Raw genomic sequence first — 27,370 nt, forward strand, 5'->3', positions numbered from 1 at the left:
CAGTGACATCTACAGAACGAAGATAACCTAAAGAATATAGGCGCAGGTCTAACCATGGTCGCTATTATCAATCAGCAACAGTAAGGTGCGAAGAAAAATTAGGGGCATATACACTTAGGGCCCATTTGTGATTTCTAAACGTTTACGGATTCAGAATTATTTTAATCTTATTTTGTATTCCATATTCCCAGACCATTCTGCTACTGCTTATCAATTTTCCTAAAGAATATACCATTAGGAAGATCCAAAAAAAAAATCAACAGGAATTTATATTAATTTAATGGGGAAAAAACATAAATACCCTAATTACAAGCACAGAAAATTTATTATAAGCTAGTAATAAGTTTGATCTACAAATAAAAACACAAAAAATTAATTATATATTCCTGTTCCATCATCAGGATGCAAGACAATAGGTCATTTACATCTCTGTAATTTATCAAAGTATTCAGTGTATTATTAAAGAAATATAACAAAATGGTAGGTAATACAAGATTTACTATTTAATATTATATAGACCACTTACCTCCTACTGGTATAGTTACACATGAAGATAAAATAAATGCTCATACAGTAATAAAAAGTTTATTCTCACAGAAATCATAATATTCCACCAAATACAAGAATGTACAAGGTTGCATTATAATAAGGGCCACTTTTGGTCAATATTTTTATTGTACATGTACAGCACATCACTGAAAATGACAACTATTAAGTACAGAAATGTTATAATTTTAATTCTTTACTCTTAAGGCTCTTCCAATTACCATGTCTTTGGTCAACTGCCAAGCTATATTAAATAAAGTTTAGTATCCAGGATCAATGGTGACATCTCCAGGGTCAAGGACATATAGAAGAATATCTCCTCCACTCGTCCCATCTTCTTGCTGAACAATTGTTCCATCTGAGAAAATGAACGTATTACCTGTAACATAACAACTGTTTGTGAAATAAAATACTAAGACAAATAACACAATCATCATTTGTGGGTTGGGTAAGTACTAGATTTTCTATCAATCCTGCTTCAACATTTATTGAAAACTTTTATCTCTGTGTGAGCGGAGATAATCCAGTGACAGTTTCGGCACCTATGTGTGTAGGAGAAACAAGATCATCAATGAAAGGCCAGATTCCATGTCTTTATAAAACATATAATTATGAAAGGCACACAGTATTGTCCATCTACATTTAATTCCAGTGCTAGGGCAAATAGTTGAAAGTCACTTTTGTAAGGTGTACTAAAAATATGTACACACATATTCAATGAATGAAATAAAGACATTCTAATAAACTAAACCATTGTATATGTCAGCATTGGCACCTAGTGAATCTAATGTAGGTGTTCAAAATGACCACTGATAACTTCAATGCACAGCTGAATTCTTTAAAGAAGTAAGTATATATTTTTTATCCTCACCTGCTGTTACTTCATCACCCTGGATCTCAGTTTCTACCTGAAGTTCCATTTGGTCACCAACTGCACTCTGATCTACTGGTGTCCCGACTTCAGTATCTGTACTACTAACAGGTACACCTGATACTGTCAGTAGTATTTCTGCTCCTGCAGAACAATTTGTGACAGTTTGAAACTCGAGGTTACAGACTTCTTTGTAACCTTTTATACATAGCTTGTGCATAGTACAATCTCTTTACCCAATGATTAATAAACAATAATATGATATCCTAAACTCCAAGCCTCATTGTAACCAGATGAACATAAAGAGTTCAGATTAAGGCAACAGTCTCTAAATCTGAGACAGACTGTGCACAAAAAACTAGTGTGACAGTGCAATATCCAAGATTTTGGGAGATAGTTTTGTATCATGAAGTAAAGATGAAGGTTGCAAAGAAGACAGACAAGAAAAAAGATTTGACAGGGAAACTGATATGGAGGTAGTGACAATGCTCCGTCGATACAAAAAGACAACTAATTTTACATTGAGCCAAACCTTGAACTTCAAGGATCATGAATGTTTTTGTATTAATTTTCAAGGACTGTTCCACAGTCTTCATGCTGGAAGTGTTGGAAAACTGTGTTTCAGTTTACCTTTCTACTGGATAGTAAAAAAAAAATTTAAAAACTACATAGGAATTGCAGCCCTAACTATAACAGAATATATATTATTTTTATGAAGACACCTGTACATGCATTTTTGTAAGACAGGCCAGGTACAAAGTGTTAATGACACAGCTTTGAGAATCATATTGGATACTGGGAATGACCCGTTCTTCTAGTGCCTGAGTACTGCGGGTCCCAACTTTTCGTTGGCTTGATCTATACATATTCGGTAGGACTCCTTGGACGAGGGATCGGCCCATCGCAAGGCCTCTACCTGTACTCAGGACAGCACAACACAGAAAAACATCCATGGCTTGAGTGGGATTCGAACCCACGGTCCAAGCGGCACAAGGCCCACACCTCGGACCGCACGGCCACTGCGGACCCCTTGAGAATCATACCATTAGGTAATTATAATTGATATACTGTTACCAACAATGAAATGAACAGTGGTAGCCAGTTAATCCCAGTGAAAATGTCGCTTAACCTAAGAAAATCAAACATACCTTCAACTTGGTTGTCTGTCTGAACCAGGTTGACACTGGAACTGGGATTTATCTGCTGTGAAGTCTGTGCAGCACTGCCATTACTTGATGACTGAGAAAGAGGGCCTGTTAAACTGGCATTCACCAACGTGTTGGCTGGAGAGTCATTGCCACCTGCTTCTAGTTTATCCAGGAAACCTGGGGTTGACCATTCTTGATGGAGTTCACTATGGCGATTTTCAAGATGACGTCGAATTGAATTGCGATGGCGAACAGACATGTTACAATATGGACATACAAATATATGTCCACCATGAAATTTTCTGATGTGACTTTTCAACATATGCTCCTGAAATATAAATATTTTACGTATAAATATAAATAATTAAACACCTTTATAATTGAAACAAAATACTGTTAATTTTGCACACAAAAATACAGCGAGAGTGATCAAACCTCTTCAATACGTGTTAAACTTAAATCTGCACAATTCCATATTTAGCTCTTATGACTGACTACATTCAGATTTAAAGTTATTAAAATTTTTCACACAGACAAAAGACTACTTAAGAGACCTAGGTTTAGATGGGAAAACAGTATTAAAATAAACCTGAAAAAAGTAGGACTGATTTTAACTAGTATGCTTCTATCAACATGGTAATCAACTTACAGCTTCCATAAGAGCAAGAAATTCCTTGATCCTAAGCAATTATGAATTTTTCAGGGAATTTCTACACCATCAAGATGGCTTCTTCTGGGGTGATGTACCATGTAGCCTATCACAGCCTCTTGCTACCCTAACAATACTAAGTAATCTGTATAAATCACAAAGCTCCTAATTATGTAACATACTTGTGTCTCTTTTCTCTCTCTCTCTCTCTTTTAAGTTACACTGAATAGCAGGTCTTACCTTAACAAATCCCTTGTCACAGAGGTGGCACAGGTAAATACGCCCTTGAGTGTGTTCTAACATGTGCTGAGACAGATAGTCCCTTGACGTGAAATTCTTGCTACAATGATCACATGTCAGAATCATTTTGGCATTTGGATTATGCACAACAGCATGCTTTAACAAGTTGCCTTTCTGAAAAAATTTCTGGAAGGGAGAAAAGCATTGGTAACTATGAAGATCACTCAAAACTAAGTTTACAAGGCTTATAATTTGTAAATAAGGCATGTACATATTAAGGAACAATTGCATCATTATTATTATTATATATCATGCCTACTGACAGTCTGAGTGGCAATTCACATTGAAATACATTTTCTGCATTCTTTCAGCAAAGTACCATCACTGTTAAAAATTTAATCAGGAATAGAAGAAGAAAAAACAATTTTTAACTTCCGATTAAATACTATAAAAAATCATCTACATGAAACTGCTTTTTATTAATGAACAACCAACAGCATTATTTTTTTAAGAACCATTTTTAATACTGCTATTCTAACCTTGCCACAGTCCGTACATGAATAACGCCTGAAGCCTGTGTGACGATGCATGTGGACGTCTAAAGATTTCTTTGTCTTCAACTTCTTGTTGCACACAGGGCAAGGTATCTGTGCTTCCTGATGCACTGCATGGTGCTCCTGTAGTACATCTTTACGATGAAATCTCTTATTGCAAATTTCACAGGCAAACTTGCGCTCTCCTGTTGGGAACATAACCTTAATTCACTTATGTGTGTAGCAATTTAACATACATGAAATGAGCACTAATAGGATATACAGTTAAATTCAATATTGTCACTTCTGATATGAGTCAGAGTACAGTGTCTGTGCCAGAATTAGAAAACATGGTGATTCATAACTTTTTAGCCTACACGTGTTCTTTTTTGAAGTAATAGAAACAAGGAGGAAACCCAATTAAGGATCACAGTTATAGAGAACTTGGAGGATCAGTTATTATTGTAGGCTTAAAATGTCATGAGCTCATTTTAGTGTGTTTTTGGAGGACATGTAATGAAAGTCACATGTCCCTTAGAAAATAAAAAGAAATGAAAGAAATTTGTGCCAGGTACAAAATATAATCACATGTCCCTTAGAAAATAAAAAGAAATGAAAGAAATTTGTGCCAGGTACAAAATATAATTAATTCATTGTAAATATGAAACCATTTACATCATTTTTATTCTATAATAATTATTTTTGTTTATTGCCACTTTGCATGGATGAATACTAGACGTTATGAAAAATTTACATAAATTTGCATCCTAAATTTGTTGACACTTACCATGTAACTGCATATGGGCTTTCAGAATATGAATTGTCTTGTACACTTCTCCACAGACATCACACACCAAGCCTCCTGACTTACTGGTGGTATCAGCACTTTTCTTCTCCCGTGACACCTCTCTAATACCATTTTCATCTCCCCCATTCTCGTATGTTGAAATATTTTTTTCTTCATCCCTGTTGCCAGCAGCTTTCTTCCTCTGTCTTTGCAAATCTCTATTTTCTTCCCTTGCACTACAATTATGAGAAGAATAATTTTCCTGTCAAAAATATAAAAGTAACACTTAATGCTGACAAGAACAGAAACTGAAACCTGCATTTACAATTTTAATAATAATATAACCAATCAGAATCTTAATTAAGTAAAATCTTAGGTTCTCACATGGTGAGCATTTTCCTGTCACTTTTTCGTTACACTTTTTCCTGTCACTTTTTCGTAACACTTTTTTGCGGAATGACACTGACCCTTCCATGTAGACGTATTTACGTCAAAAAATAGTGGTATGATAAAACAGGGAACATTTCAGACTGCAAACTGTCTAAAGCACAGAGATCAGACATAAATTTAAAACTTTGTGAAAATTTTCATTAATTCTTTCTGTATCAAATGTACAATTACATAAAAAATCTTAAAGAATAATAATGGAAAAGAATCAAAAGTAAATAAATCTTCTGAAGATCCTCTAACTCTCATACAACAAATTTAAACACCTCTGTTCACTGAATTTTGATCAAGGGAAGTTTGACTGCAATTTTACAGATACTGTATTAAATCAAATTACATAGAGCAGACAGGTGAATATAACATTCAGACAAGGAAAAAGAAAAACTTAAAACAAAAGAGAACATATAATTTTAAAATGTAATGGGGATGTGAAAATTATGTGAGGTATACAAAATTCTATGTATGTTAATGCCTACATGTATTTGTTTCCATTATTTCTTTCAGTCTTCAAAAACAGAAGTTTCGATGTGAAGTGACACTTTGCAATTAAACTGACTTACACAGTGGTGGAAGCTCCTACCACATTCATAGCAATGGTATTGTGGCACACCATGGATTACTTGATGCCTTGACAGAGTATGCAGTGAGGAGAACAGCTTCATGCACATCTCACATTTCAACACGCTTTCCGAACAAGTGTGCAAAATCCTCATTGAATCTGTTTTGAATCGTTCACTACACTGCTGGCAGGCATGGGGATATGCGTGCTGATACACATGTTCTCTGTACACAACAAGCTGTGAGAATGCAACATTGCAGTGAGGACACATTGTCTCACCAATGGTCTCCAGCTGTTTTCCCTGAAACAACAAATAGTGTATGTTACTTGTTTGGGATGTAACAAACAAAAATTACATGTTATGGATATTTCTTCAGCGATAAATAGTCATTCAGCATAAGAAACGTCTTGAAGATGGCTGCCTCCTAGGATATTGCACCATGTAGTCTGGTAGAAGTTTAGTGATGTTTCAGAGGTTCTTGCTTCCTCCATCATCAGGGCAAGTATCACCCTGATGATGGAGGCTGTAAATACCTATGAAATGTCTGTAAATTTCTATCAGACTATACACGACAACCCAGAATACATCCATCTTCACACTCACTGATATGAGAATGTAAAATCTCATGGCAGTGAGTAATTATTGACTTCTCAAAATGGACTTTAATAAACAGAGTTAATCACATTAATAATAGTATATTACACAGTTGGATGTCCTTAATTAGGAGACTTAATCAATTATTACATCTGTTCTAAGAGACAGAATGTATTGAACCGATAAGCTTACACGAAGAACAAAAGAGTAATTAAAATTAGAACTATACTGAAGTACTCATTACTTACCCTCATACAGTAGAGTTGATGATTTTGAAGAGCTTCACCAGACTGCAGCTTCTTGCCACAGGTAGTACATGGATGATTCTCTAAGTGAAGAAGCATGTGTTTATTCAAGTAGCTACGTCGAAGAAATTCTCTCTTACATACATGACACTGATATATGGGACTTGGCTTTGTTGAACACCGATGGGAAGTCAAAGTAGTTCTTGATGAATATAATCTCTGGCAGCTGTTGCATTTCCATTCACCTAGCGTAAACAATGTTGGCAATGAGTAAAATATTGTTTGGTTATAAACCATTTGTATGATCCTAAATCAGCAAAGTTATCTCTTCCTTACTACCTTTGACTTTATAAGGCAGTATAAGTTCTACGTGTAATCTAATAATAATGGCTCAAACCTCCGATGCTAAAACACAGTACGATGCGTCTGTTCACACATGTTTTATTGCAAGGCCTGTGATAAAAGTTAATGGCACTTGGAAACACTTAGGAACGAAGGACTTGGTTGTTGAAGATTTCTGTCTTCTGGGTTGTTGCGCTGTGTAGTCTGGTCATCGCCCTGATAACGGAGGCAGTATGACCTCTGAAACGTTGGTTAACATCGACCAGACTACACAGCGCAACAACCCAGAAGACAGAACTCTTCATACTCATTGCCCTAATGACGGAGGCAGTATGACCTCTGAAACGTTGGTAAACATCGACCAGACTACACATCGCAACAACCCAGAAGACAGAACTCTTCATACTCACCGCTGTGAAAACCTCAAATCTTACGATTTAGTCGTTAGTTTCAGTCCCAACAATTGTACAAAAACTCAAAGAGTATCAAGGTTATGGTCCATCCCTAAATTCAATCCAGAATCATCCAAATACAAATTATTACAGAGCTCATCCCTTAACAGCTACATAACCTATTCTGCTATATTTTCACTCCTATTAATAAGATACCAGCATTGAGCACACAAAAACCTGTTTCTCCATTGCATTACTCCTTTCATCTTACCTGTATGTTTCGCCATATGCCGCTTAAAAAGCTTTTTAATAAGAAATTTCTTCTGGCAATAAGGGCAATTAAGAGAAGAGGTGTCTTCATTTACTCTTGAAGTATCAGCAAAACACGAGTGGTTCATAAGACTCTCCTTACGAGCAAATACAGCCAAACATGAGACACATGTAAATTCACCAGTGTGTTTACGCAAGTGGCGATACAAGTAATCGGCCTTGTGAAACTCCTTATTACAAATATCACAGTTATATGGAGGTCCTAGATCCACTGTTTTAGTACTGTCTGCAGGTAATAAAACTGGCCCATCTGCAACAGCATCCAAATCAAAATTGGCTGGTAATGAAATTGCATCCTGTCCTTCAGCATTTTGTACACATTTATCTAAATTCTGGCCATTTGTTGTATCAAAACTTGGTTCTGAAACTAAATCTAGGAATGCAGAAGAAACGTCTCCCTGTTCTACTGACAATCGCAATTCATTTGCTGCAGCAACTGTTTCTATGTCTCCAGTGTTAATTATACAGTCTTCATTATTACTGTTAATCACATCAGTGTTTCCTGCTTGTGTGTTTATAGGTGCACCATCCTCAACCTGATATTCTTCTTCTAAGGAATTATGCATGTTTTCTGTGCAGCTCTTAGAAATCATTTCTTCTGATACATCACTTGTCTGAAATTCTTCAAAGATAGTGTTATGAATCTCAGGTTTATCCATCGTGGATTCAGTTGTTAATGTATTTATTGCTTCATCAATATCAGCAGATTTTGACTGGTCTTCATTGTTCATCATGTTTCTGTTGTGAATGATTGTCACATGTGTGTTTATAATATTTATAATATTTTCTCTATTATTTTTCTGCGGATTAAGAGCAACAACACCGTCTGATCGTGTTTCTTCTTCTGCTTCCTCCATTGATTCAAACTGAGTTGTCATATTAGAGCCTGAAAGCACAAGATCAGTATCCTTTCCTGGCAAGCCATCTTCCGAGAAAACAATTTCCTGTGTTTCAGCTTTACGAATGTTATTTCTATTGTTTTTCTGCAACAATTTGCAATTATCTGTGGCCTCAAGGGCACCATCAGCAAAGCAGCCAGCCGTTTCTGAACCAAACTGTACATGACTGCTGCTTCTGTACGAATCATTAGACTGTAATTGTTCTAGAAACACATTCAAAGCTTCATGTTGTCTCTCTTGCAGCTCACCATCAGTCACAGAATCTGTTAATATTTGTCCTGTGTTTGTAACAAATATTGTCTGAGAACCGGGTTGAGAGAATTGACATGGTAGTTCTCCTGTCAGGTTTGCAATAACAATACTTGTCATTCTGCCACTATGTTCTCCTAGCAAATTATTATTTGTCTCCTCAGCTGTGTCCACTCCTGCTGAATCATCATCTTCCAAACTGCCCAATAATCGTGGCCGCTGAAGTATCATTTTGTGCTGAACAACTTTGTGTTTAACTAGCAACTGAAACAAAAAATGTCATTAAGCTCTTATGATGACAATTGAATATCAATATCTTTCAAAACAGAACTCATTCTGTATATAATACAGAGCTTTCAGAGTGACATTTCAGAAACTGTCTCCGTCTCCATCATCAGGGGCCCAGACAGTTTTCGAAACAATGAAAATTAACTGCACTTCTGCATGACTGATCATCTGAGAAGACTTCACTGCAAAATGTATTCTGGTTTCACTAATCTGACAAATACATTACTTCAATATGGAAAATAACAGGATTTGTAAAGGTATCAAAACCACTGACAACATTTCAGCCAAAGGGAGTGGAATTTGAATGCTCATTTGTAAAAATATCTTGTTGCCAGAAGTGCCTCAGTCATTAAAAAATCTATTCAATAAAGGATAGTAAGTTATTAAATACACCTAGGGCAAATAAATACACACTACTTTATGAAGTAAAAAGAAGAGAAAATCTGATAAGGCATTAAAATATGTGACAGAGGATTAAACATGTATATTATGAAATTGTGAAAACAATAAGTACATAAAACTGACAAAAGTTTTTTCCCCCAAGAGATGAAATATTTCAGTTACAGAAAATATATACACATCAAGGAATTGAAAAAAAACCAGTAAGGGCACACTGAATACTTACATTATAATTATTACAACATACTCTCAACATTAGGTGTAAAAAATGAACATAAAATCATTAAATTAATATTACATGAATTAAGAAAGCAAATATTTGCCATAAGACATCTATAAAAAAGATAAAAAAATGATTTGCTGAATTTTGTTATACAGAGGTTGAACTAACCTTTTCTGTTGCAAACTTCTGGTGACATAGATGACATTCCAACAACTTTTCTGAATGACCAAGGGATCGCTTGTAATGAGACATCAAATGCTTAGCAAAGGAAACCACACTGGTATCTTCAGCACAACAAATTCTACAGCGCCATCTATCAGGTGTTCGTCTTGCACCAAGCTGTCTGGCTGGCAACTGTTCTGCCAGTTTCTGGGTCACTTCGCGACCTGAATAAATACAATTCCTTCGATATTCTTGGAATTATTATGTGAAATTCATTACTGATATTTTATATAAAATATCAATAACAAATTTTCTATAAATATCAGAAACTAGACTGATATTTTTCAATGATAACTTGTATTTAATCATAAAAATATGTTCAAAATGACTGAATTTGTTGAGCAGGACTAATAAAAAAATATCTCACCTCTAATAAGTGAAAATTAAATTAATCACTTTCAGGAACATAAACATTCATGTATCATGGATACAAGAACTGGTGTAAAAAGGTGATGGGTCCCAACATAAAATTACTGTTTAGATTTAAAAGCTGTATCCTTCCCTAGCATTTACTGAAAAATGTTATGATGATTAATGTGTTGCATGACCTACTGAATATAATATAATAATTGAACTGCCATGTTTATCTTACTTAGCAACATCCCATGGAAATTCTTTTTTTCTTTCTCTTTCAGTTTCTGCTTCGACTCATATACATGGTCAGAAGTCTTGTCTCGATTCGCCTGGAAAAAATATTAATTACCATTACCTAAAATTTGAATTACAATGATTGGATAGCAGAGTTAGTTAAAGAAAATCATAGCAAAGTGAATTTCTAGAAGTATGTAATAAAATAATAAATGGTGAATACAGCATTTATAATATTTTTTGTATTAAATTAACTCTACATATTATGTCACTAAAGAAATGCCTTTTCTGCAACTTTATACACAGAGGCAAGCATGCAATTGTCAGCATTTACTTATAACAAATTTGACAACAATGACAAATTTGATTGTGGTCTTTGGATTTTGACACTGCATAGTCTTACAGGTGGCAGGCTAACAATGCTTTAGAGGAAATTATACCATACAATTTCTTTATTCTCACAAAATTCTCAACAAGGAACACACGTTTTTAAGTACTTACCTCATCATGGTTCAACATAAATACAAACAAATCTCATAGTTAACCAGTCACAAGGACAAACATGCAACAATCAACGGAAATGAACTGCACACTTCTCACAGTGGTAGACTGTTTACGTTAAAGCGAGTTACTGCATGTTGGCCACCTACCGACTACACAAATGCTCAAATGAAACTGCACGGTATATGCTGAACCTCTTCACTGTACTTCAATAAATAAAACAAACATTAACAGCATTGGTTTAAATGCTTACATCTGATGTGAGATCTATATTAAAAGGCACTGCTCCCATTTTGACAGCATAATATGGAGCATACCAAACTTTCAGTTGTTCACCAGCCTGTATATCTTTCATCACGGTATAATAAATTTCTTGGCCCATCTGAAAACAAATATGAGTGTTTATTAGATCTTTTTACAATCTTTGAACATGAGAGTACCAATTCTCTCAAACAGCTATGTTTCTAACATCAAAGAGCTATGTTGGTATTTTACTCCTTTCAATTTTCTCATGTTTATTACATAGAAGAATTACATAATTTTCTAATTGAAACAAAAAAGTATATTTTAACATTGTAGTCTGCTGTTCAACTTTGCTGTGACCATATTTTATGACTGAAAGTCTAAATGGATTTATACCCTTTTTTTATTTATTTTGTATAATTTCCCTGTAAATGAGAACTAAAATATAAAAACCAACAGTACTTCGACAACTAAAATAGTTGGTTACAACAAAAAGTTTATATTAATGTTTTAAAACGTACTCTTTATTTTTGGTAGAGAAACATATATCAAGCACCTGTGACATGTGAACTTCTTATCATGAAAATGTGCAAAGTGGAAAGTAATAAGTGAACTTCATTTTAAATGGTACATTCTGTAAATACTTTATAATATTTAATCATCTTAATCATCAGTCTCTATGTGTACATGCTGATACTTTAGGAGAAATGTGTAATACCTAAGGATTATATACATGGCTGGTTTTACATTTCTGTATACAAGAATTTATTTTTCTTCAACACTGTATTGAAACAGACAAATGACTATAAAATGATGTATGATCCAACTTAATTAAGAAGAAATAACTCCACAAAGAACAGTTCTTGCCTGATAACAAATAAGATTTTGTTCTTTACAGTATGTGGCTGGGGCAACAAGACACATCCAGTTGCATGCCTCCTCATCACTTGTATCCAAATAATAACTGGTTTCTTCAGTTTTACCAAAAACCTGAAGACAAAATTAACACAGAAAGTTAAGATACTGCAGAAATCAATCTGGTATTCCAATACTCTTTACTTTAGCCACCCTCTCCTTGGTGATACAACATGCCACATTTTAAAAAATCTCTAAGAACTGCAGTTCTGACATGGTTACTGTAAACTTTCATAAACATGTCCAAAAACAGAAGAACTGAAGAGAAAAAATTATTCATTCAACATAAGTAAGCAACCTTCATTCTGATGTTGCTGTAATCTCATTATCATCATTTGTAGTGGACAACATAAACAAATTTAAAAAACTCAGATATCCACAATATAAGTATGATACAGAGACAACCTTCATGTGCCAAACACTAAACTCAATAAACATCAAAAAGGAGTTTACTATACTGGAATTAAGCTATTAAATACTGAATCTCAGTTATTATAAATGTATGTAAGCAACAGGAAAAACCAATCTGAAAGAAAGGAGAATGAATACTGTGAACAAATAATTGAACCCATACTAATTCCATCTGTAGTTCATAATGTCAGAATATTCCCTTAATTTACTACCACCTTTAATGGAAAGTTGACAGCAGGATGAAGCATTTGAGTATGTCTGGCTATAAACGGTCCAAACTGAACACTTCGAGCAAAAGGTGCTCTTGCTACAACTGTTGTTGAGTTGTCAGCCAAATTCTGTACTTCCAAATTTGCAGGCAAAGTCAATCTGGCTCGAGTTGGAGTCTTTGTGTCTTCAACCTGAAAAAGCAGCAATCTGGTAATAACTAACCAACACCACAAAGCAGAGTCACTGAGAAGCTATCATTATTCAGTTAGTGAAGAAACTGTCTGCCATTTATGGAGCCTGAAGATCCATTACCTTGTTCACAGGAGTCAAAATGACAGAAGTGGCAGACACTGTAATTTGACATCTCCCGCATTAAAAAAAATATAAATATATTGAACCTTTACATAAATTCCAGCAGCATGTGTCTTTTTCGGAATGTTCATCTTATCTGAACTGCAAATAATTCAGTAAGGGCAAGTGGTAGGGAGAATCGAAAATACTAACAAAATGGAAAATTCCTACATCGGATTATAATTGCATATTTTACACATTAAATCTCAGTATGATCTTAAATACTTACAGGTTTAAGCTCTCGAAGAAACGAACATGATTCTGTGTTATGGTTACGACCGCAAACATTGCAACCTACAAATGAAGTAAATATATAAATTTCTTTATCTACTGTGATAAACCCTAACCTACAACCTCAAACTTTATCCAGTGCTTCAACTTTTCGTCTTTTCCGAGAACGAAAAGACGTGAAAAGGTGAAAGGATGCAGACAGTATTTTGTTCGCATACTTTATTACCTGCAAGAAGAGATTTCTGCATGTTGTCAATCTGATAACTGTTTTATGAGGATTTCTTTGTATATCTTCATCTTTTGTAAGTAATAAGAACGCATAGATTAATCAGAGAAGTATGCAATATAACCAAATTTCGTATTTTATATCTTCTATATCTTGAATGCCGAAAATGGCTGACATAGCTAATGAATGAGTGGTGTTATGATGTCACATCCGCCACATTTCGTTACTGTCAATTCGGGAGGGTGGCAAAATATCCTATATTAACTATACTAAAATTAAATTTATTACTGTAATGGTAAAAATCATGTCAGCTTCGTCACACTACTTCTAATGTCTCTGTATTATGAGCACTGCAAGCAGAGGTGGTAATGTCATACTTCGGGATCTTGTGTAAGTTTATAATTATTCAGCTGATAAAGACATTCTTTGATTTTACTGTACTCGAATGTTCATTGCTGTTATCACAAAAGCTCATGGTAATTCAACCCTATCCAGATCTACTTAAGTCCTTGTCATTCCTTTGACATGCAAAGCAGTATATTAAAGTAATAGGTTATAAAAATAGGCGCATTAACTCACCTAACATAACCAAATTCGAAACCTAAGTGATATTCTAAATGATCCGAAGGTCAGTTTAGTATAATGAAAATATCAGACCTTGCGGCAAAGGGGTTTATCATTTGGTATGATTGTAACACTTTTTAGATCCATAGACCATTTGTTTAACAATAGAAACATATTGTCAATTTGGATGGCATGTTGAAGAGTATACACACGTTGTTTCTTAATAACTATAATAAAACATGGTCATTTATTCTTTCAACAGATGCTGAATGCTGGTGTATCCACATTTTGACACTGCAGGTGTACAGCGTGACTTGAGAAACTTTGGATTTGTGAAAAGGCAATGATATAATGAATGTATATGCCGTGAAGATTGTTAAAATACTTCCAGTACTAACCTTAACCTTCACAATTTTGGTGTTTTGTTTTACTGTGTGCATTGATAATGCCAATGGTAGCTTTGTCATATTCATTCTTATGTCTCTGGAAGTGTATGTTAATTGGATAGCTATATATCTCATCAGTTACACAAATACTGACAATGATGCTAAAGATTCAAGAATAACAAACAGTGTGCCTCACAAGAACAGTGTTATATTAGACATGAATCCAGTAACTTTGCCTACAGCATATGGAGGAAGGCGTGATAATTACAAAAGGTGGGAGACTGTAAGTAAAAGTAACATGAATCAAGGCATTTCATCACAGAATATAAATATTAGAAAAATATGGTATTGTTCTAAATGTCATACAAACACACCATTCAGCTGCCATCATTGCCCTTTATGTAACAGATGTATTATATATCGTGACCACCACTGCCTGTTTCTGGGAACTTGCATCTGTTTCAAAAACATGTGTCATTTTATAATTCTTTGTATGTATGTCGGGTTAGTCAGTATATACGTGAACATTCGCTTGTTTCCGCTCCTGTATGAACATTTTCAGAAGCAAGAGGAAGGCACCATAACTTTATGGCATCTAAGTTTTAGGTGTTTCTTTCCTGTAGCATTAGGCAGATGGTTATCTAGTCAGGAAGATCTTTTGTTTCTTTCACTTGTAGCAATGTTTGATGTGTTGGTGTCTACTTCTGTCTTCACGCTAGGTTTTGGAATGTATCATTTATATCTGGCTCTCACTGGACAAAGCCAGATAAGACTGAAGGGAGGGATTGATAATCGTAATTCATATTCTAAAGGGAAAGTAAGTTTCAGAGATTTCCAAATTAATTTTGCTGTGATGTTTGGAAAATGGGGGGCATTGAATTTTATATTTCCAATTGTACTGTTAAAAAAAGTGTTGCACTTGAAATATTTTCAAAGGGAATCTAAGTATAACTGAATAATTTTAAAGAATTTGTAACAGTATGAAAAGGAAGATTTACATGCTGTTCATACAGCCATGGATGTTTGTCCGCATTTTCCTGTGTTGTGCTGTCCTGTGTGCAGGTAGAGGCCTTGCAATGGGCCAATCCCTCGTCCAAGAAGTCCTACCGAATGTCTATAGATCGAGCCAACAAAAAGTTGGGACCCGCAGTGTTCATGCACTTGAAGAACGGGTCGTTCCCAGTTCATACAGTACTACTGTTGGAATGCTTCCTTCTTTATAATTAATTAATTATAATTGTAATTAAACCTGCTGTTATAAAATTCCATAAGATGGAATACATTACATAAGTTTCTATATACTACAATATGAACACAAATTCACTGACAACAAAGAGAATCTTATTGCTGGTACTTTGCATGTTGTTTTCATGTGGACAGATTAGTGACAAGAAATCTGGTTTTCACTGACTTATTATTGGATTTTTGTTGATTCTAGTGAAGGGTTATATCTAAAATTATATTTGTAAGCTGCTCTATTGAACAATATTGGCTTCTTAATAAAACATTTGTTGGAACAAAATGTTATGTATAAAATAAATAAAAAATGGCCAACATGTTTTATCTGTCTATTCTATGAAGGGACCCTGTCTGTGCCTTCATGTAGAATATAAGTATACAATTAGCATTATAAATATGAGGGGTAAGACAGAAACAAACATTGGTTATTTTTACAAGCAGTTATATAAATGATATTTATTAGATAACAAGAATTATAAGGGAAAATATTCTTACATTCAGTCAACATTGAATAATTTAAATACTACATTCTTTTCGGTATACATAAAAAATGTTCAAGCATTAGGGGATTTGCTGCCCTATTTGTACACAGTATGACTATGGCTATTAAAGAACTGAAACTTCCATATATAATAGAATCCGTATTTAATGTTATCCCTCTAATGAAGGTTTCATTTGAGTTAATGTAAAATTAATTAGTATGTTTTCTGTGAGGAATAATTACAATAAAAATGTACTGAGGCCTGTGAAGTGCTGTGTAATGTTACTGTGCAAGGTCAATTTCATGGTATGGGTCTAATAAAACAATGGCACTTTTAATCAATTTATTTTCTAAACTACTTTCCATTTACTCACAACTACATACAGCATAATTTATAAATTTACAAAATTCATCTGTCTGAACTTATAATTCATGTTTAATTTTAGTTCTGTATCGTTTAGGATAACAAGAATGATCACAACTTGTTCTTTACTGAACTGGTTGGTTGGTTTGAATAAATTCTTATTCTTTGTTATATCATTCCATTATATATAAAAGTAAATGTATGAGAATACTGAACATCAGTTTGCCATCCTCGTATTATTACATTTATTTTGAATGAGACTAGATAGTGTGATATTACTATTTCTTCCTACACTTAACATTTATATGCTACATTATTTATTATTCACAATGCAAAAAAAAGTTAATACATCTTGTATTATATTATGGATTATCCTTACAACTGTGTATTTTGAATCTAAAGCCCTAACTTTCACTATATTAATTAAAACATATATATATATATCGAAACCACCTTCCTTTCGGCACTCTAACAATCTTAATGCTTGGAATAGATATACTTCATTAATTTCATTAAATGCTTTGTTCATTAAATTTCTCCTGAGTAGAACAAGCATAAATAGCTTTCTTAAAAGTGTACATTTTGCAGCCAAAAATAGTGACAACCTAGCACCCTGAAGAAGCCCAGCATCACCAACTTCTGAGTTCTGACTTTATTTCAAGGTCATGGAACTGCATTCCACTTCAGTTTTCAGCATAAAAAGATGTCAAATCTTACTGATCTCCATAACATTTAAATTTATGCTCCAAATTAATAAAATATTACTTTGAATATAGAGTTCTGAAACTTTAAAACTTTCAATTCAGTGACACCTAAAAATTCAATTAGATAATAGATGAAATCATGAGGCAGCCCCCGTAACAATCCTGAGAAGTGGACCAACAGGAGTTAGTGCAATCAGTATGACTGTCCCAAAATATATATATAATGTACTATTTAAATATTAGATCGAAACAAGAAAAAACCATTTATTACATGAAAGAGAAATGCACCAACATTAATTAAAATTAAATTCTAAAGCTCTGTATGAGGTTCATGATGCATTTGTTGCTTAGGATTGAAGTCACTTGGATGTATAAACAACCCCTCCATGGCCTGCCAGTGAACATGATTTGCTCCAGGGGAATTTATACCAACAATCTCTGACTGCCCATTTATTGGACGCCCATAGGTCCGTGATGTTGCTGACAAGTAACTGCAAAACATCCACCATATTAATAGTATATGATACAACAGAAGGAAGCTTGTATTACATTACCTGCATGTTTGATCTGTCATACGTTTATAAACAGAGATTAAATATTTCAACAATTCTTTAGATTTAACACAAACTAATGTAACTTATTAGTAAGCAACAAAATAGCTGAGTGTGCTGTAAACTACACATTCACTACAGACAACAAAAGTTCTCAATAAAATATTGTACACTGGTCACCTACAATAGCATGTACATGTTCTGATACATGAATCAATGTTTTATGAACTCTGTTTCCATTAGTATTAATGGTGGTACAATGACCAAGTTTCCTTCAGCAATGATTTAAACAATATCAAACTTACACTTCAGTATCAACATGTTTCAACATAATGCCTTCATCTCTCTCCCAGCAGTCACCATCACAAATCACCATCCAGTGATCACCAGTATCTCCCTCTCCTAAATGATTGAAACAAACATTTCAAGCTCAAAATTTCTATGAAATACACACAATGTAAATATTCAATTTACAATGGATTTGATTATAACAGCCTTCATAATGTACAACTTTCACTTACACATTTGAGGATAAAACATAACAAATACATGTCATTCACTTAATACAATATTGAAAAAAGACTGAATATAATATTAGAGGGTTGATGAAAAAAATTAAAGAATTTTAAAAGGTATTTGTGTAAGAAGGTAAAATAAAATTCAATAGTACACAATGAGCGGTTGGCCCTCAAAAGTTTTGTTATGGCGACGTATGTCCAATATGTGCACTTCTTGTCGCTATACGCACGTTGAGACAGCAATCCAGTTCCTACAAGACTAGATCCAACTTTTCTGGAATGACAACTTTGAGTGTCTCCCTGCTTCAGCATGGAAGAATGCACATTGTAACATAAACAGACACTGGATTATACATATCAAGGTCTTTCACGAGTGTCCACATAACATAACTTACACAACACCTGCAAATTTTCCATTCACATCCATCTTAATATTCATTTCACCCCACTCAATTTCAACAACTGACATGTTGTCAGTTCTAGGGATGGGCAATGATAATATGGAATGGGGACATTAGCAATATCTCCCTGTATACCGTTCCTCAAAACATACCTTGATCATCTCCATATGCTGATATTTCTTGGTTGCTAGATAACGGTGAGGAGAAAAGATGAGAATGAAGATTTTTTGATGTTGCCAGATGCTGTAATCTGATAATATCACCACATTTAACACGTTCCCTGTTAAAATAAAATGTATCAATTATAATTTAAATAATGAAGTAAATCAATACAAAGGAGCTCATGTTTGAGAAAATGGCATGAATGAACATTTGAAAAGCATCTCTCACATTAATTCATATTTATCTTACCCTCGAACACAATGCTTTCCAGTCTCTCCCTTAATTACCCAATGGGAATTGACATCTTCTTGAACATCAGTTCCTGTAACAGATTGCTGGCCACTGCCTGTTCCATACTTCACATCATGGGAATGTAACCGAACCTTATAACCAACATTCATCAATTTAAGGACTGAACCACATGTCACATATTTGTTGGATCGACCTATGCCCAAAAAAAAAAGTTTTAACACCCACACACATCCAATTATGAACAATCCATAAAATGAAAATATTAGGGATTGTGGTCTTCTGGGTTGTGACACTACCGTTAATGTTGGTAACCACCTATAAGACTACATAGCATCACAACCAACAAGACCACAATGCAAATTTATAGTTCTATAAATACCTCCAAACTCACAAAATATTGGTAGTGTAGGTTCTGAACTTATTGAAATAAGGATTGGTCCTATATCTCTATATAACTAATTTTACTGAACAGTAACTGACAAACACTGGTAAATGTCAGATAACATATGGTCCATCAGTTTTATGTAAAACAATTGTTGATATTCAGCCTCTTTTGTGACTGCAGCAAGTTTACTGGAAGAGCGGTTTGTGAAAAACATGGGCGATAAATTGTTATAATCAACATTAAATTTTTAATAAAGAAACATACCACTAACTTTTGAAAAATGTTACATTAGTTTACAGATGGGAAAAACCAGTATACAGATTTTTGTGGGGGTTAATTCATTCCAAGATGGAAGTTGAAAAGTTACAAAAGGTTTAATATCAAACCATCCAGCTAATTAAAAAAGTATCCAAATTTTAAAAAGTGACAAATGGTTATAAATGATTATCAAATTACTTTTTGGAACATAGCAGATCACTTCAATATGAATAAAGATACTATGAGATTGATTTTCACCATAAATCTGAAACATTACAAAGCTCTCTCAAAATGGTGCCAAAAAATCAGTGTGTAGCAGGAAGTGCAAAAAAAAACTGCTTGGCCTTTTCAGCAACAATCCAGAAAAATAAAGCCAAATTCTTATTGGAAAGTCAGGAGTCATACGGTAGCAAAGAACCAAAGAAAGGAAAGTGGAACCCAGGAGCAGCTGTCGTTTTTAGTTTTCCCAATAGCTGTTATATTATCTTCCTAATTCAGTTGCTAATGCACGAAACAAAACTATACCAATATATGTGGAAAATTAACTCACGAGCACTGCGTTCTCTCGCAACCGAACAATTCACCGTCAACTGTGGCCTTGTTCCGGGCCACACGACGGTCATATTATAAATGATTTTTGAAATAAAAATTGCATACTGATTGTTCTTACACTGCCGCTCAAGTGTCTACCAGCAGTAAAATATATCTAATATTTCTCTACGTTTCGATCACACGCACAAACATACACGTACATGATGTAGCTAATAATTACCTTCTACAACCTCAAAAAACACAAATATATCCAAAAGAATCAACACTAAAACCCACTTCGGCAAGAACAACGCAAACCTCTTCTCCATCTTGAAACACGTTGTGTTTCGTTATTGGCTCTTTATAAGCAATAGTATACTACTGTTTTGATTATGAATATCGTCTGTCACTGCCACTTTGATTATCTATTAATAATATAGGAAAAGCGCAAAGGTGTGCATAAGAAAGTTTTTCTGTATCTAGAACGTCCTAGTCCTTGCCACATTCATTGATGGATTTGGTTCTGTTCTTACATTTTGTTACGTGGTATCTGTCGCATCGTTGATCACATAGTTCACATACACTTTCGGGTCCTGTTTGATTATCTATTAATACACAATGTTGCCACAAGCAGGCGCTACCGTTCTACCACACCACACTACACGGCGCTACAACCCACAAGACAACTAGTTCAAGTGCTGTTATCAACTGTACACTCCAGGATATTAATTGGGATCGGCATATGTGTATAATTAATGTCCTAATAATCGCATTATTATTTAAAACACATGTTTCTTGATAAATTCGTATGCTGCATTTATAACACCCCAGCTGATAAATGATCTTGTATAATTCATATGGACACCCTTGTACATATTTCTCAATCCTCTTGTTTTGTACAGTTCAGTAAAAGCAGAAGCAAAATTCTGAAACTCTCCACCAAGGGTGCTTTGCAAATGAACCTTGATCACATTCAAGGGATAAAATACTGTACTTATGAATGCACCAATTAAAGCACCACTCACAAACTGTCGTGAAGCCTGTACCCACCATGAATCATGTCGTGGAAGATAATAATTTGCTTCATCTCGCAGGAAAAAGAAAAACACATTTGACGGCCCATTTCGTAAAAGAATGGGAGTAAGTCCACGGTAATATTCCTTTAATCCATACTCGAAACCTATTCCCTTAAGAGCATGAAATGTGTTCTGAAAATGCTTATGATAATGCTGATGCTGAAGCAAAGTCTGCACTCGTTCAAAAGGCATTAATGTAGCTTCTACAGTACCAGCAACCATTGATGCAATGGTTTTGGACAAGTAATGAGATACACCTGCATTTTCTAGAGGTCTCCTACATTCTTCATACACACCAAACATAATAGACAAGGAAAGTGTTTTCTGACATAATGGAGGTAAAATCCCACGATAGAGGTAATGAAAACCTTCACTTGACAATTGACCTGCAGCACTACCAACACCAACTCCATGCAGCATCTGAAACAGAAGAATTGCAAAAAAAATATTAAACATGTCCTGCAGTCACTTCTCAATAAAAGACAAGCTCAGAAATACATTTATGCTCATATTTAAAGTGGTTATTAAAATTATCAGATCTAAATGAAACTTTAAATGAAGTGACAAATTTTCATAATATTCTCCACTACTAAATTTAAGCAGTCTGTGATCCATTTTCAAATTGTTTCACATGTACAGACACACAAATAAACAAGCAATTTTAATAGGCACTCTACACAGTTGCAAAAAGGTCTAAAACGTTGTAGCAAAAATACAGTAACAACAAAATTAAAGCATCTGGAAACAGGAAGAAGCCAATCAGAAACAAGTATTAAAAATGACAAAAAATCACGGGCAATATAAATATAATAACACCGAACAGATACAACAGGTTACACCTAGTCTTTTATTAGGCCATTTTCCAATACATTTCCCTACCAATATTTTGCAAAAACTCTTGTCTCCATATTTGCCATGACCAATCCATCATAACCTCCTAAATACAGACGTGGGAGCCACTTTCATTAAAACTGTATTTTTAAAAAACAAACAGAGATGTATGAACAGAAAGATACATTTCTCACCTGCCGGAATATTATTTTGTTGATTGGAAAAGTAATTGAAATATTAATAAAGGCTGCACCCCAGCCACAAATAAATTCTCTACAATCATATAGAGCACTGCCTTCCGAGACCAAGCGTGATTCCGTATTTTGAGTAAATCCTAAATGCTTCTTCCCGGAATCTGGTTCGTTCTCTTGAATGTTAAGATTGTTCGCTGGCAAATGTGTCATTATAGGATAATCTAGGAAAAGCAAGATTCTTAAATGTCAGTATCATGTCAATACCAGATACACCATAAAAACGAAACAATTAAAAAATGCACTTGACAGCGATTGCACACGAAATTCAAACAACAGATATGTACGAAAATGTCTGCTACCATGCCGTAATTCGATCATTGCTGTCGTTTCTTCGAAAGGTGAAAAATAGAATCTCCCAACCCACATCCACCATGTTCACGGCGAATTGGCAAACCTGAATACCTTTAAGTTGCTACGTTGGCTATCAAAACAGTAGATTGTGTATTGTTCCTTTCCACGTTTTATTTTTTACGTGGTTAATGCGTGGAGTTGTGGTTAAGTATTTGACAGTAGTTACATTTACTTGTTCTGAACGTGAATTTCGCTGTATTTGAACCAGCCGATTTGTAGTGATATACGTGTGTACCAGAACATTAATTTAGTAAGTACAATATTTCACAAGATTCAAGATTGTTAAATCAACGTGGCACTTGTCCGTTGTGACGGAATTTCAATTTTCAGATCTGTACAATTGGAGTGAAAAGAAATGCCTCAGCTGAAGGGAAAAGTGAAGGAGACCAATAAACAAAAACGGGAGAGAAAGAAGGATTTTGTCGAAAATAAAAGGCGTGCGTTTACGATTGTATTGCCAACATTGGCAGCTGTATTCATCATGATTGCTGTGTACATTTATTTTAAAACAAGGCCAAAAACAAACATTGAATTCTAATACATTACTAATTCTCCAGTGGATTCACTTTCATGCACTTCAAGATGAGCTTGGCCCAACAGCCTGCTTGTCATCCTAAATTGGTAAATAAAGGCTCAGACATGTCAATTATAACCCAATAAATTAAAACTAGGGACCAAATGGTAATAATATTAATAGGAATAAATATATATATTTTTGTTACATGTGATTTTCTGTTGGACAAATAAAATGTGATAAAAATATACCTGCATTTATTGACGGTACTGATTTTCCACATTCATGCAACATATGGAACAGTGAGCTTGTTGGGAGCATTGTGGTTGTTGTGGTCACTGTCATCATTTTGCATAATAATTAGCTTTCATTACAGCTATACACAAAAAGGGAACAAAATAAATACATCCAATGTTATTTTGTCCACAAATTGGACACATTTTAGGGCCATTCTGTCTCAGAAATAAAAGCATTATACCTTTACACATAGACACATACAATACACTTCATAAAATTTTACCATTTCCTTCATTTTGTCTGTTGATCTGCTATGAAAAATGTCATACATAAATTATAATACATGTTCTATTTGCTAAAATTAGTGTCTTAAATTCATGCCTTCAAATATTGTTCTTAAAAGCATCTTGCAGAATGGTATGAGATTCTTTAGAGAAGGGCCAGACTTTGTCTCTTCCTTGCACATAATAGAGTAATACTATCTTACATAGATAAAATAAATATTAAATCACAATTTTACATCATCTCAAATCTACCTTAATACTAGCATTGAAAACTGAAGATCATTTGGTGCTTACCCAAGAAAATATTTTCATCCTCATTTATCTATGGCCAAGAACATTCCTCAGCATTCAGTGTTTGTAGATCTATCCACCCTTCCTTGCTCTACCCATTGCTGCACAATGTTAGGTAATAAATTAATAAAAAAGACACAAGGTCCAGCCCCTTACCAAGAACAATCATATTTTATATGCTGTTATCCTTTGCATATCAACCTATAAATTTATAGATGAAAAATATGATGAATTTGAATCACGGGAAGGTTGGGGCAATATTAAACAATCCATTGTGTGAAAACATACCATAAAATAGCTGTCTTCAGTTGCCCTGACCATGGCAGATAATATGATTCTAGTTTTCATCATTCATAACATGACTGTAGTTTACATACTATTATAATGTATTCCAGTTGCAATTATTAAAAAATACATTTTTGTGTTCATGTGGTAATTCAGGATATGTAACTCTGTCTTACGCATAATGATGCACATGGGGTGTTATGAGTATTATCACCTATTTATATACTTTCATAAGTCTCTTTATCCTGATGACATGCTAGCTATATCAGTCCTTAGAAAAGCCATACAATTTTTAGTCTTTTTATTATAGTTCACTTGAACTAGTACATGAATTACCAACATCTTCATGCACCAATTACTATGTTAAAAAATATTCACAATATCATTTAGATGTAACAAGTTCTCTTTTATAACTTGTAACTATTCAGAAGAGACATGTTAAGTTGCACTTGTAAGCATAGGAAGCATCATGCTCTTTGGATTTAATTATATAATTTACATTTTGTATAAAAAAGTTAGCATCTAATAAATTTGCATAAAACAACTTGTGTCGATACACATACGGTTTTATGATAAACTTGTGCTGTGCTTAAAGACTTGCTACTGTTCTCTTTGATTTTAAAATTAGTTTACACTTGCGTGTAATCAACCCGTGTAGCACAACTTTTCTAAAAATCTCAGTAATACGGCTAATTTATCATAGCAAACACTGGTACCAGACATGTTTTGTTATATTTAATAATGAGAAATGTCGAGCACAAAAACAACAGTGTATTCTATTATGTGTATGTCTTTTATCTGCAGTTTTATATATGGCAGTTTTAATTTTTTTTATTTAACCTGAAGATGACCAACTGTAAGTCAAAACATGTTGCTCAGACACTAATGTGTAACTTTATGCACCAAGACACATGTTAAGATCACAAAATGTTGTGTGCATGACAGTTCTCTTCATTAAATGTTGTGATATATCACAACAGGATGGAAACTATGATTCATTATTGTTTTAGCTTCTTACCCTGTCTTTTGACTAGAGACAACTAGATTCAAAACTGGTCAAGTCCTCTCTCTTTAATATGAATTCTCTCCTGAGGCTCCTTACTACTTAATACTGCTTTCTGCATTACTGGGTATCTTGAAGCAGTACTGAGCTACCAGCACTGAACGAGAAAGTGATTCTGCCATAATAATGGAGTTAACCCAGCACAACTCATATTTAGAGCAACTGGGTAATGACAACCAGATATTACTCTGTTGTTCCCCACCGAGTATATCAAAAGTATAGCATACAGTTTCTTTATATATTTTGTCAAAAGAACTCTACCACAATTGGTTCGCTGTATTTTTGCCATAAGTCTGAATGGTTTAATTAATGTCTGAAAATTTCTTAGTGTTACATTGTCACTGTTGTCCCGTGCCGTAGCCGCACGGTCTGAGGCATCATGCTTCAGACCGGCGATACGGAATGCGCGCTGGTTCGATTCTCGGGGGGAAAAGAAATTTTCTCATGAGCTTTTGACCAGTGCCAACCCAGCATCGTGAGGAAACTGGGGAGCTACAATGAGTAGCGTAATCCGGTCAGGAAAGGTAGCAATGGCTGGGGGTTCATCGTGCTGACCACACGTCACCTTGTATCTGGTTGGATGATCATTCACCTCTGCTTAGGCATGTGAACGTGAGGCCAGCAGTCAAGCTAGTCGGCTTTGGCTCTCTGGAGCTGTTACGCCACGGATTAAATAATTAAAATTAAATACATTGTCAATGTTAAACTTCACTGATCAGTTATCTCTTTAGAATATAAAATAAGCAAACAAACAAACTATTGCTTATTTTATATTCTAATACACTACACGGTATGCAAAGTTTTAAGTTATCTCACATATGTGGCTTTCCTGGTATTCTGCCACATAACTGAAAGGTTACTGGACATTTGTCAGATTAATAAGATTATATAATTGGCAGTACTGGTAGCACTTATTCATTCAATATTTCTACACTTAAGTCGTGTGGGCAGCAAGCACAAATCCTGAAAGGAGTATGAAATTTATGTATGATGTTTGCATTGTATTCCAACTCACTTTGCACTTAAAGTAATAGAGAACATTATTATTTGGAATGTAATGACTTAAGAACAGAAAATATGTGCAAGGACTTCTGCATGACCACTGCTTTCTGCTCATCATATTCAAATATAATTGCATACTGGGACTAGATCAGCTTTTGAATCCAGATGACTCAAGCACCTAAATGAAAACACTGAGGATTTTTCTCTTTCATCCATGCCTACAATTAATGTGATGTTAACAAAACAAAAAGGATATTCATCACAGCCAATCAGAAAACATTCCACCGAACCACATAACAACAATGGAAAGGAGGTAAGACGTGACAGCACGTGTAACAGATATTTGTGGTCCTCCAGTTGTAGACGAACCACCGCTGGTATTGTTTCTTGGTCCATGCCTGTCTATCTCACCACCAGAACCCACAGGGTGAAAAGTGTCATCAATATCATTGTTAGTTGGCTGAGGGTACTGTTTCGTTCCACCCGAAGATCCTCCGGTCCTGGTACCAGATCCGTACCCAAAGTGACCTGAATCTCCAGACCCCTCTAAGTCATCTTCAGTGTCGCTGCCATCACCAGAGCCACTCCCAGACCCATATGAAGATTCTTCTGCAAATAAAATTCAAACATAGATTATGTTAATCATACTTACAGTACAGCCAGTATATAACTGGGTTGGAATGTTGTGGAATTCATTTTCTTTTCAAGAACTATTCCATTAACTTGTAGCGGTTTGTGTGACAAAC

The 27,370-nt window shown here is 34.6% G+C and overlaps 6 protein-coding genes and 1 long non-coding RNA gene across 12 annotated transcripts in view; 3 read left to right on the plus strand and 4 right to left on the minus strand.

Annotated features, from left to right (window-relative positions):
• The first annotated feature begins 4 nt into the window (after window positions 1–4).
• Window positions 5–3,173, plus strand: LOC110839103 (uncharacterized). The gene is made up of 3 exons (XR_015535374.1): window positions 5–480; window positions 754–2,466; window positions 2,594–3,173. It is a non-coding gene; the product is annotated as an uncharacterized LOC110839103 (long non-coding RNA).
• LOC110839102 (uncharacterized) lies at window positions 570–13,774 on the minus strand. The gene is made up of 16 exons (XM_022082971.2): window positions 13,641–13,774; window positions 13,413–13,477; window positions 12,838–13,023; window positions 12,164–12,286; window positions 11,307–11,435; window positions 10,557–10,647; window positions 9,911–10,128; window positions 7,626–9,096; window positions 6,624–6,865; window positions 5,782–6,081; window positions 4,775–5,036; window positions 3,994–4,193; window positions 3,455–3,640; window positions 2,566–2,893; window positions 1,418–1,561; window positions 570–925 (listed from the first exon to the last, which is right to left on the minus strand). Exons 1-16 carry the CDS (start codon window positions 13,660–13,662, stop codon window positions 807–809), a joined length of 4,086 nt encoding a protein of 1,361 aa, XP_021938663.2. The 5' UTR covers window positions 13,663–13,774; the 3' UTR covers window positions 570–806.
• Window positions 13,581–16,648, plus strand: LOC110839106 (uncharacterized). Of its 3 annotated transcripts, XM_087349858.1 has the most exons (3): window positions 13,581–13,716; window positions 14,467–14,873; window positions 15,653–16,648. In XM_087349858.1, exons 2-3 carry the CDS (start codon window positions 14,556–14,558, stop codon window positions 15,815–15,817), a joined length of 483 nt encoding a protein of 160 aa, XP_087205984.1. In that variant the 5' UTR covers window positions 13,581–13,716; window positions 14,467–14,555; the 3' UTR covers window positions 15,818–16,648. The 3 variants fall into 3 exon arrangements, with proteins under 3 accessions (XP_087205984.1, XP_021938665.2, XP_021938666.2); XM_022082973.2 differs by having other exon boundaries at window positions 14,467–15,701; XM_022082974.2 differs by lacking the exon at window positions 13,581–13,716 and adding an exon at window positions 13,842–14,030 and having other exon boundaries at window positions 14,467–15,701.
• LOC110839107 (stromal cell-derived factor 2) lies at window positions 16,640–21,180 on the minus strand. Of its 3 annotated transcripts, none has more exons than XM_087349862.1 (5): window positions 20,970–21,180; window positions 19,260–19,455; window positions 19,001–19,128; window positions 18,235–18,331; window positions 16,640–17,869 (listed from the first exon to the last, which is right to left on the minus strand). In XM_087349862.1, exons 2-5 carry the CDS (start codon window positions 19,409–19,411, stop codon window positions 17,689–17,691), a joined length of 558 nt encoding a protein of 185 aa, XP_087205988.1. In that variant the 5' UTR covers window positions 19,412–19,455; window positions 20,970–21,180; the 3' UTR covers window positions 16,640–17,688. The 3 variants fall into 3 exon arrangements, with proteins under 3 accessions (XP_087205988.1, XP_021938667.1, XP_021938668.1); XM_022082975.2 differs by having other exon boundaries at window positions 20,678–21,180; XM_022082976.2 differs by lacking the exon at window positions 20,970–21,180 and adding an exon at window positions 20,456–20,655.
• Window positions 21,181–21,194: 14 nt separating this feature from the next.
• Window positions 21,195–23,002, minus strand: LOC110839104 (mitochondrial nicotinamide adenine dinucleotide transporter SLC25A51). Its single transcript, XM_022082972.2, has 3 exons — window positions 22,897–23,002; window positions 22,538–22,758; window positions 21,195–21,932 (listed from the first exon to the last, which is right to left on the minus strand). Exons 1-3 carry the CDS (start codon window positions 22,961–22,963, stop codon window positions 21,216–21,218), a joined length of 1,005 nt encoding a protein of 334 aa, XP_021938664.1. The 5' UTR covers window positions 22,964–23,002; the 3' UTR covers window positions 21,195–21,215.
• A 39-nt stretch (window positions 23,003–23,041) lies between these two features.
• LOC147873710 (single-pass membrane and coiled-coil domain-containing protein 4 homolog) lies at window positions 23,042–23,710 on the plus strand. Its single transcript, XM_087349863.1, has 2 exons — window positions 23,042–23,198; window positions 23,279–23,710. The coding sequence occupies exon 2, from the start codon at window positions 23,304–23,306 to the stop codon at window positions 23,484–23,486; it is 183 nt and encodes a 60-aa protein (XP_087205989.1). The 5' UTR covers window positions 23,042–23,198; window positions 23,279–23,303; the 3' UTR covers window positions 23,487–23,710.
• Window positions 23,391–27,370, minus strand: part of dlp (glypican dally-like) — a 52,464-nt gene continuing 48,484 nt past the window's right edge. For both annotated transcript variants that reach the window (XM_022083008.2, XM_022083009.2), the window contains one exon: window positions 23,391–27,233. In XM_022083008.2, coding sequence (XP_021938700.1) covers window positions 26,884–27,233 — 350 coding nt within the window. In that variant the 3' untranslated portion in view covers window positions 23,391–26,883. The remainder of the gene's footprint in view (window positions 27,234–27,370) is intronic.

The sequence above is a fragment of the Zootermopsis nevadensis genome, unplaced genomic scaffold (genome assembly GCF_977971745.1).
Source record: "Zootermopsis nevadensis isolate Lab colony 2312 unplaced genomic scaffold, Znev_1.0 Znev_ptg000016l, whole genome shotgun sequence".
Taxonomy (NCBI): domain Eukaryota; kingdom Metazoa; phylum Arthropoda; class Insecta; order Blattodea; family Termopsidae; genus Zootermopsis; species Zootermopsis nevadensis.

Excerpts from the sequence above, each read along its gene's own strand:
- LOC110839104 (XM_022082972.2), bottom strand. The coding sequence starts at position 22,963 with ATGTGGGTTGGGAGATTCTATTTTTCACCTTTCGAAGAAACGACAGCA. Across the intron at positions 22,759-22,896 it reads AATGATCGAATTACGGCATG|ATTATCCTATAATGACACAT; the intron begins GTAGCAGACATT and ends TGCTTTTCCTAG. Across the intron at positions 21,933-22,537 it reads ACAAAATAATATTCCGGCAG|ATGCTGCATGGAGTTGGTGT; the intron begins GTGAGAAATGTA and ends CTTCTGTTTCAG.
- LOC110839106 (XM_022082973.2), top strand. The coding sequence starts at position 14,556 with ATGAATGTATATGCCGTGAAGATTGTTAAAATACTTCCAGTACTAACC.
- LOC147873710 (XM_087349863.1), top strand. The coding sequence starts at position 23,304 with ATGCCTCAGCTGAAGGGAAAAGTGAAGGAGACCAATAAACAAAAACGG.
- LOC110839102 (XM_022082971.2), bottom strand. The coding sequence starts at position 13,662 with ATGCAGAAATCTCTTCTTGCAG. Across the intron at positions 9,097-9,910 it reads AGAAGTTTGCAACAGAAAAG|TTGCTAGTTAAACACAAAGT; the intron begins GTTAGTTCAACC and ends TTTTTGTTTCAG. Across the intron at positions 5,037-5,781 it reads GTAGGAGCTTCCACCACTGT|GAAAATTATTCTTCTCATAA; the intron begins GTAAGTCAGTTT and ends TATTTTTGACAG.
- LOC110839107 (XM_022082975.2), bottom strand. The coding sequence starts at position 20,765 with ATGGAGAAGAGGTTTGCGTTGTTCTTGCCGAAGTGGGTTTTAGTGTTG. Across the intron at positions 19,456-20,677 it reads GTTTTTTGAGGTTGTAGAAG|GTCGATCCAACAAATATGTG; the intron begins GTAATTATTAGC and ends TTTTGGGCATAG. Across the intron at positions 18,332-19,000 it reads AGCATATGGAGATGATCAAG|GAGAGGGAGATACTGGTGAT; the intron begins GTATGTTTTGAG and ends TCAATCATTTAG.